Below are 10,256 nucleotides of genomic sequence, written 5' to 3'. Positions count from 1 at the left end.
CTGAATTATCTTTGTCAACATCCATTTAAATTGTGTTTTAAAAATATTTTTAGGTATACACATTTTAAAATTCTGCAACATGAAAAAAATCAATTCTGAACGCCCGATGATGATAAATATCAGAGCAAAATACGCTGTCTGAACCCGAAAAATGGGTTTTGGGAAATCAGTGGTTTATCAGCCTACAGTGCATCGAAAACAAAGGAACATATTTACCCAGAGGATTGTGGGAGGGTGGAAAAAACGATCCAGTTGACGTGGCTTCTTTCTAGAAATCTCTGGATTAAATCTTCGGATCAATAAACTACTATATACTAATTCCGAAATACTAGATAGGATGAATGAGCTCCTCCCGTCTGCAACCTTTCTTATGTTCTTATTTTACCAGTGTATTACATCTGAAATGGGAGAAGTGGTGAAATGTAGACACTCATCTTCAGACGTTGGCTAGATGTGCTTGAATCTCAAATAATCATATGAATAGGTGTTTGACAGGAATCCTGAATGCAGTGTTAAGGCAGAAAAAAATGGCAGCGTCAGAACAATATAGGTATGTACCTTAATATTGTAACGCTTACGGCCGACAGGTACTGTGTAAGAGCCGGCGTACCAGAGCAGGTGACATCACCGCCCTTTCCTGTGATAGCAGCGACCTAGCCCCGTGAGCTAAAGAGAGATCTCTCCACAGCCCAGTATCTGTAGTCCTGCTATCACAGGGAAGGGCGGTGACATCACCTGCTCTGGTACACCGGCTCTTACACAGTGCCTGTCAGCCGTAAGCGTTACAATATATTTACTGTATGAAGTTAAAATAACAACTAGGGCAGCATAGTGGTGCAGTGGTTAGCATTGCTGGGGTCTTGGGTTCAGTTCTGCACCCGGGATGCTATCTGTCTGGAGTTTGTATGCTCTCTCTATGTACTGTATGGGTTTCCTCCCATAGTCAAAAGACATACTAGCAGATGAATTGTCTGATGAACTGGCATCCTGTCCAGAGTGTATCTCGTCTTTTGCCCATTGCTTCCTGGGATAGGCTCTGGCTCCCCTGTGATTCTGAATTACATAAAGCAGTTAGAAAGTGGATAGATGGAAAGAAGCAAAATTAAGGCCTACCAATCAGTCAACAGTGACCTTGGTTTGTAACTTTTTCAATTATTTTCTAGATGAAAAGCAAATTATTTTATATTTTAATTTTGCTGTTCTGTAATACAGTGATGAATACAGATCAAATTTACAAAAATAGTGCTTCTTTCTAGTCCTGTGTTCAGTTAGAATACCTAATTCAGACTGCTTATAAATAAACTAGTATGGGACCAACTAATCAGTTAATTTCTCTGTGATTTAAAACAGGTTTTCTGTGATTGTTTTGTGATTTTGATACACATTTTGTATGACTCTCCCAGTCTTCCCAACAACAGCAACAGCACACATCAACTCAATTTGGTGGATAAATTTAAGAGGTCTTATACTTTATATATTTAAATGTTGTAGTGTTTTACTAATGATAGTTTATATACAAAATTGTCAAATTAATGTTTTCTCCAATTTTACGAATTGTATGAATAGAAAATGTCAACAACTAAAAAAAGATGGAATTTCTTCAGCAAAATATTGTCACTTTATAATTGAGGCATGTATTTATTTTTCACCTCACTGCTAAAAATAACTTTATAATGAAGGTAATGGAGGTTGTCAGAGGAGAAACTAAAAGTATGTTTTACTGATACAGGGAAAGTAATTGAAATTGAAAGTTAAATAATATCAGTTGTATTTCAAGTCTGGTTCACTCAAAATTGAATGTCAAATCTTGTTAAAAGAACCCAGATAAGTCACAGGCAAAATACAGTCTTTTATTATTTTTTTTCATATCTCAAAGAGGGTCCACTTTCTTCACCACAAAAGTACAGGTTCTACCTACAGTAGGTGGTGCATGGCTACTAGCTACACAGATCAGACTGAGAACTGAAAATTTTCTGAACTGAGGGGGAAATTAAGGTGAGTGACCCTAGTGTAGAATTTAGCCAGAGCACCAGGATATCATCCCTACTCTTTTGAGCATATATCCTAATTTGCACAGGCTCTACCACATCAGGAAAGTAATATTATATATGGCCATGGTTCCAGCAACAATCACATTTAACAATATCACCGTGGCCAAGACAAAATAAGTAAGGCATTGTAATAGTTTCACTACAATTGCCATCCAGGCAAAGCAGAGATACAATATAAAAGATCTAAAGTAAAGGGTGAAGAGGTCCTGTCAACAAACATTCTGCTGAAATTTCACAGTTCCCTAGCTAGAGCCACATCTGGAGCACTGCATTGAGTTCTGGCCTCCATGCTACAAAAGGAATACCAAAGCTTGCAAGAAAGTCAAAAGAGGAGAAGGAAAGCTCATTCTGTTCCTTAAGGGTATAAGGCCTGTGAATGGACTACAGGAACTTGATCTTTTCAGCGGCATTTCATTTGACTGGCATTACCTGTAAATAAATTAAAGGTTTAAGGGGAATAAATAACAGATTAAGCAGTTTTTACATATAAAAAATAGTGAGCAGAATGATAGGGACCTCAATTAAGGCCAAGTGAAAAAATCAGTATTCTGACTGTAGAGAGCACAAATTAGATCAAGACAAATAGCACATAACTGCATTTTAGAACTGAAACATGGAAATAATAGTAACAACAAGAATGTGAAATGAATTCATAATTTGTATCTCCTCAGTTTTCCTCGTATCAATAGAGCTTCAGCCAAGGTTTAACGTTTCTACGTTTTATGTTTACTGGCATCCTTTAAACACCTGAGCTGCGTCATAGAATCGTGGTATTATGGGTAAAAGGACAGCACGAAACCCTGTTTCCCCTCTGCAACACCTAAATTCTCCTAATTACTGCTGGTTTGTAATTCGTCTGAATTAGGAGCCGCAGCGACGTGTTAACTTCCGCAGCCTCTCTTCGAACTCTCTGGCACTATCGACTTCCATCACTTGTCTTGTTCTTGCTCACACAGAAAGGGTAAACACGAATCTCCTCCTTATACAGTACACGTTCGCCTCCCCGAGACATTTCTTTCGTTTTGTGATCAGAACAGATTGCTCCGCCGCAGAAAATGGAGCAAGACGCAGCTACCAGGAAAAAAAACCCTGAACATTGCCCGTGAAACGTAGGGCTGTAACAGCTCAATGAAAAGGAACAATATGTTTAAGTAAGAAATAGCAGCACGTTTCTCGAAATAAAACGTTCTTAAAATATTTCCCTGGTGAAGATGAAAAAAGTATTTGAAGTGCAAAGTGGTATTTGAAGATATCGCTCAATATAAATTTAGCTTCTCTGGTTATCTCAGTATTTCAGAACTGTCTCCGACCTGAGCTTTTGCTGCTCAGTTCGCTTTTCGCCCGCCCGGCCTCAGCGCCACCATCCCCCCAGGCGCTCAGGCCAGCGCGCACTCATGCACGCACGCACCAGCGCACGGCGGAGCCGCTTCAGCAAAGTGGCGGCGGCGCGGAGGTGGACAGATGCGAAAGCCGCAAACGCAGCCGAGTGGGAGGCTAGGACAACATCTGGAAAACTGTGCGTCAGTGACTTGTCGTTTTCTTCTAAATGTTCATTTTTTTAACTCAAGATCATTGTACGTTTTTAAATTCGCTACATGAACCTTGAAATATTTTAATAATGTCCACCACTTTATCGGTTATTGGAATGTTTAACTATATATATATATTTCAGTAGTTTAAACGTTTTATAAACTCATGCGCAACCTGAAAACCAGATATATCCTGACACTAAGCGATGATCCTGCGAGCTCAGTCTTCATTTGGCTTTTCAAAACGGGACAACCACGGGACTATGGTAATACCGGCTACTTGTGGTAAGTGTTTATTATAGGTCCAGTAGTATTACCCTGATACAATTGTGTAAAGCGGAATGAAGGCGTCTTTAAATAAATGAAAGTACAAAAACTTGTAAAAATCTGATGGAGAGTGTGTCCCCCATAGTGAATTTACATGGATAAACATTAACATGGGATTGTTCCACTTTTATTAACAGGACCACCTACCAGAAAATTACTTGTGACAAAATAAAATGCCTTTTATGGAGGCGTATGTGCTCCGCTCGTTTCTTTAATCGAACAGTACACCTACTATTGTTACGGAACCTTTGCGCCAATTATAAAATGGCTACAAAAATCGTGTTTAACTTGAAATAATCCACACACCTATGTTAAATCCTATGGGCCAGATAGGCAGAGATGTATCGGTGTCGCGCGTTCTTCAAGAAAAACTATTTTTCTGTAGGAAAAAGAATAGGAGCGCGAATCGTCATATCCTTATTAATTTCTTCTCCTTCATCAGGGCACACCCTGGACGGGACGCCAGTCCATCACACAACACACACTCACACCAGTGTCCATTTCCACAGAAACCAGTTAACCTACAGTATGTCTTCGGACTGGAGGAAACCGGAGCACCCAGCAAAAACCCACGCGAACACGGAAAAACATAAACTCCACTCAGATAACAGCGCAGGTCCGGAATTGAAACCAGGGCCCTAGTGCTCAGATGTATTCTCTTTTATATGTTAATTTATAATTAAAATAGGGTTAACTAGTTAATTTTCCATGTTTAGGTACAATTATGTTAGGCTTCGAAAATCGCAACATGGCTGCTCTTGCGCTTCCGAGAGCAGTACTTTGAATAAAATAAGTTCTCACTACCGTGGCAGGTCACAATGAAATCCTGACCTGCTCATTTTGTATCACTTAAGGTTTTGCACGTGAACGGTATGGAGCGCGTGTCGTGAAATCCTCTTCTGAACTGAGAGTTTAAACATAATAACTCAAGAGTAATGGTTAAATGACTTCGAATATCTTTTCAATAACCACTCTTGCAAGTCTGTAGTCAGCTTTAATCTGGAACAAAATGGCGAAATTCCAAAGTGGTACCTCTCTTTAAGTGGAAAATTATTTAGCCCCAAAGCAAGAGCTAGATGGCGGCCAGTTTGCATCTGCTAAGTCCTGAATGGAGATGTTGGTGGGAATACATTGATTCCTTTGTATAAGCCCTTGTGCTAATGTGCAATCTAATTTACTTTGAAGAGACTTTAAAACCATGCTGTGGCTGAAGCATCACACCCTGGGTGCAGTTATTTCGCCTTCGAAATACAACCTTGTAGGTATATAGAAACATGCAAAGGGTGGATGTAGCTTGAAGTTAACAACCTGTAGTCAAGTTTTTATTATATCAATAGCATTAAGCGCAGTCTTGACATTCATTATTTTAAAACACTTTTAAATTTACTTATGTCTTTACCAAAAAGCTTGGAATGTTTAAGAATTAAATTAGATCAATAAACCAAATATTCACACGCGTGTGGCACGCTCAGGGTACAAATCATTATGCATATCTCGAAAAAAAGTAATTACACACCAACCCGAAAGAAATAAATGGCGATAGTGTGGGCTATAAAATAAAATCTGAAAAATGTTGATATTAAAAAATCACACAGCTCGGTTAAATTAGTTTTATTATTTTTTGTTTTAGCGAAAACAAAGTTGGGTCCAGTCGCACTTTATTTTCACGGAAATAAAATAGAAACGGGAGGAAGAAGTATCAATGTCCCAGTACCATCTTAAAACGCTTGCCTTCACTGTTGCACTAGCGCGCTCGATCTCTGCCAGTCCACCTTAAATACACAATGTGGGTAACGCAGGCGTAGAGCAAGGCTTCCGCTTCATTCCCAGCCGGGCTCGGACCGGATCGGAGCAGCAGCGTCACTTCGGAGAAGACACAGTAAAGGTACTCGGTGCAACCAAACCGAGCCCAGCCCAGCACCATGTCCGAGCCGAAGTACCGCGACTGGATTTTGGAGACTATTGATTCATTGCGCTCAAGAAAAGCTCGACCGGACCTGGATAGAATATGCCGAATGGTACGGAGGCGACACGGGTCAGACCCGGACCGAACCCGTTTGGAACTGGAGAAACTGATCCAGGAGCAAACGGTACTGAAAGTTAGCTACAAAGGGTCCATTTCGTATCGCAACGCGGCCAAGGTGCAGAGGAAAAGCCGAAAGAAAATAGACCAAGGCGCTGGCGCTGGTGGCGGCGGTGCCGTGGGGGATCAGACCAAAAATGCCGATCTTAACAACGACGGCGACACCGCTCCCAGTCCCGTAGAAAGAAAGGATCCCCACGGCAAAGGAGCTGAGGGCTGTGGGGCGAGGCAGTCCGACGACCCCCAGCCCAAAACGGGAGGTATTAGTGAGAAGGATGAAGGGGATTTGGTCCCGAGTAGCGGAAACAGTTGTCTGTGCTGTGGCGCAGCGGCTTGCAAAAGTCAACCTCGCGCTGCTCCCGGCAGCAGCGTGAACGCAAGTGCGTCCAGAGAGAAGAAACCGCAAGAGCCGAGCCGAGAGAAGGGCACGGATAATGGAAGCTCTCTCGCTAACAAGACCAGGGGTACCCGCGGGGTGGAAGCAAGCTTGCCTGAACGCGAGTGCTACAACAGTAATAAACAACGGAGAACTTGCAGCCACCACGGGCACACACAAACGCATCTCAAACCCAAATGTAAGGTCGGTCCCGCTCCGAAGGCGAGCCGCAGCAGTTCAGACGAGCCCAACCCAGACCTGGGTGACCGGTTAGTGGCTTCTGTGCGGAGCCTGGCGGAAAGGAGGGGTCCGTGTGCATCTAGGGGACACACGTCTCTCGGCTTAAAGGAAATATTGGGATTCCTGAGCTCCCACGAGCGGCTGTCTGAGGAGAAGCTCACTCGCAGCAAAGTGAAGGTGGTCCTGGAGAGGGAGGTGGCGAGGGGTCGGCTTCGCAGGACGAGGTTCGGGAACATCACTCTCCCGGTCAGAGGGGCTGGGGTGAAATCCACCGCTCGGTTGGCGAAGAGCGCATTGCAAGGCAGGCAGAGCACGAAGAAGGTAACTTATTATTTCTCACACGTCTGCTTTTCTCCCTCTTTCCCCTGCACTCTTCTACATTTGTCATTTCGATTCAGAGCTAATGTGCAATTCTGCCTCCGATCACGTTTTGCTGCTTAGGCGAGTTTTTCTTCAGAATTTTGCCTGACCCACTTCAAAATACTACAAACTCGAGCCACCCGAGTTTTCCGCCTCGTTTCGACTGTTTCCTTCTGGGCATGAAAATGCTTAACCTGAAAACAATGCAGGGGCATATTTCACTTAATACATCGAGCGTTCTTGCTCTGCAATTTCCTGATGTGTTGCAAATATGGTACAGGCCAGTGGGGTTGCTTGGGGGAATTAGTTTTTATGCTTCACGAGGAATAGTTTCATGTCTAGTGCTGTTTGTTGTTGGTGAAATATCAGGTAATTATCCCAGCAGCTTTAGACGGACTGCTGGGCTAGGAAAGTCCGCATGTGCTTGTGCGACTTCCCGCAAGGGGTGCGCTCGTGCTAAAAAAAGCCTGCCTGTCGTCTTTGCCACATCGGAAATGCCAGATGGACAATACACCCGACAAAATACACTTTATTGAGTAATAATGGCGACATTTCTCACACGCAACGGCTACAGCCACGACAGGCTTTGATTCCGTTTAGGGGATGATGTATTTTCTCGCTCCGATTCGGGTTACGTTTTCTAAAACTTTTGCGGACAGGCTGTGTGCACGTACTGTCTGGTGCCCACACTGACGCGCAGTTCAGGAGAACGAAGTCAGGGAGTGTTTATTACTCTTTAGGCGTGACAGGCAGCATTTTGGACACCAGACAGCGCAACTAAGTGAAGAAAGCAACTCTGCTGGTGTTGAGTAACACGTAGGTAAAGCATCGCTGTGGAGAAAATCGCGCTTCCTCTACAGCGAGCACAAGCACGGGGTTTCGAGTCATTGGCGCTATTGCGTTTGCTTCGCGTTTTTCTACAGCTAAACGCTAACTCGCTCCTTTTGAGAATTGTCCGCATTTTATTATATGGTGTCGGCAGCGCTCGCTGCAGAGCGTCGAGTTTCTTACAGCAGGGGAAATAAATACTGCCTTCTATGCGTTTGAAAACTGCAGGATCGGATAGCGCTAAAGTGCGGCATGTAATAATGTATTCAGGTGCTTAAAAAAGTGATTTGAAGTCAATGATATATAAAAACTGGGACTGCATTTACACGCAGGCCGCTTTCAAAAGATTCTGAAAGTTGAGCTGAACGAGGGCTCTACTAAATCATTTATTACTATAGTGTGTCAACCAATATTTTTTAAACGTTATTTTTTAACGTTCGTCGAGTGTAAACTACAAACGTGTAGAGGAAAATGTGCACTATCCTTGTTCTCCCATTCTACTTTTTACACCTTTCCCTGTACTTCTTGCTTAATTATCATATGTGTATCATTAACAGTTCTAGGTAAAAAATGCTTTTGAAAGTCAGTGTGCTTTGCAAAGACCACAAGGAGTTGCAGAGGAATTTAAATTTGAAAAGAAACGTGTTGGGGAATCAAATAGTGATGCATAAACGTTAGAACAATATATTGTACATTCATTACATCAAAATGTTGCTTTTTGGCTTTTAAGTTCCATCTTATAGCTTTGAGAAGTCTTATTTATTGATTTTCAAACATGTAATGGAACATTAAAATAGTATTTTTCTATTAGTCTTTTGTTTATCTTTGCCCTCTGATCACCTAAAGTGCAGTAGGACTGCTGCAACCAGAACTCCTTAGAAAAAGGCCGTGAATGCATCACATCTTGCTCTCCAAGGCTCTTTGCTTCCTACTGGCTACATAGGTCTGTGTAGTACAGAGACTCATATATGATCCAAGAGGCCCAGGTTCCAATGACGTTGGAAGAGAGACTGGAGGTTCCCAGTGAAGTAAAGCTGCTTTCACTAGAACCTTTACTTAACATTGCTCCATCCATTTTCTAACTGCTTTGTCCAAATCAGGGTCATGGGGAGGTCGGAGCCTATCCCAGCTGCAACAGACGCAAGGCTGGATATACCCTGGATGAGACACCAGTCCATCACTGGGAACACATACATGCTAGTGCCAATTTTACTAGAAGCCAGTTAACCTACCACGTCTTTGGGCATTGGATGGAAACCAGAGTACTGGAGGAAACCCATGAAAAACACAGGAAAACAATACAATCTCCATGCAGATAGTACCGCTTATGAATTGAACTCGGGACTCCAGCTCTGTGAGGGAACAATGCTAACATGTGCACCATGCTGTTTCTTAACATTTCTAATAAAATTCTTGCAAACACATTTTAGGAGCCACCTGTCTGCCATGTCTTATACTTTATTGAAACTGCTTGTTGAGTGTTGGTGAATGATGAACAGATGCCGTATTAGTGTAAAAGAGCATGAGTGACAACAGCTAATAAGTGCCAAGTGAGCCTTTCTTCAGGGTTTGTCATTTGTGAAAAATTGGTGTTTTATTCTAAAATAACTTGTAGCATTCAGGTGACTTCTAAAATAGTATGGCCACTCCTTTCATTTAATTTTCTCTTTTGAAGTAGGGTAGAAGATCCGAAAAAAGCATACCTGTGTTCTCAGTCACAGTCCATGTCCTTGTGACCCCCATTTTTGCTCAAGTCGATAACTGAGAGCTCGGCTGAAACTAACACTTTCCTTATTTAAGCTTTTTCAGGATTTTCTTTCTGGAAAGTTAGACAATCTGTGTTATTAATACTATGTAATTAACATTTAATAACTAATAACTGTTAGATCAGTTAAGAGCTCAGTTAAATATAAGATGACTAACAACCAAGGGGATATATATAACGAGCTGTTCAGCCACGTAGTTGCAGCTGATATAACTACTCATTGGATCGAAAAAGCTCCTAAACACAAAACCATTCTTATGAAAGTAGCCAAGAACTGAGATGGAACTTAAACCTGAGAACAGGCTGAAATGTGGTTTTTCCAGTTCTAGTCCTGCTAGTGGACAGCATGGGGGCACAGTATTGCTGCTTCTCGGCACCCGGCCCAGGGTTCAATTCTGGAGCTGGGGTGCTGTCTGTGTGGAGTTTGTATGTTCTTTCCATATTCACATGGGTGAATTTCTCTGGGTGATAGCTCCCATAGTTGAAAGACATGATGGTAGGCTAATTGTCTTCTGTTAAATTGGCCCTGGTATGAGTGTCTCTGTGTGTGCCCTGTGATGGACCAGTCCCATCCAGGGTGTATCCTGCCTTGGACTGGTTGCTTGCCTGGTTAGGCTCCAGCTTCCCCCATGACCCTGAACTGCAAAAGAGGATTAGAAAATGAATTATCATGGTAGCAGTGTAACAACCATATAAC

The 10,256-nt window shown here is 42.4% G+C and overlaps 1 protein-coding gene across 1 annotated transcript in view; it reads left to right on the top strand.

The window, feature by feature from the left end:
* The first annotated feature begins 5,582 nt into the window (after window positions 1-5,582).
* Window positions 5,583-10,256, top strand: part of samd1b (sterile alpha motif domain containing 1b) — a 35,618-nt gene continuing 30,944 nt past the window's right edge. Inside the window, exon 1 of the mRNA XM_015349631.2 lies at window positions 5,583-6,927. Coding sequence (XP_015205117.1) covers window positions 5,830-6,927 — 1,098 coding nt within the window. The 5' untranslated portion in view covers window positions 5,583-5,829. The remainder of the gene's footprint in view (window positions 6,928-10,256) is intronic.

Source organism: Lepisosteus oculatus, chromosome 11 (genome assembly GCF_040954835.1).
Source record: "Lepisosteus oculatus isolate fLepOcu1 chromosome 11, fLepOcu1.hap2, whole genome shotgun sequence".
In the NCBI taxonomy this organism is placed as follows: domain Eukaryota; kingdom Metazoa; phylum Chordata; class Actinopteri; order Semionotiformes; family Lepisosteidae; genus Lepisosteus; species Lepisosteus oculatus.
The sequence above is the reverse complement of the archived record's forward strand: the minus strand, read 5'-3'. Positions and strand labels throughout refer to the sequence as shown.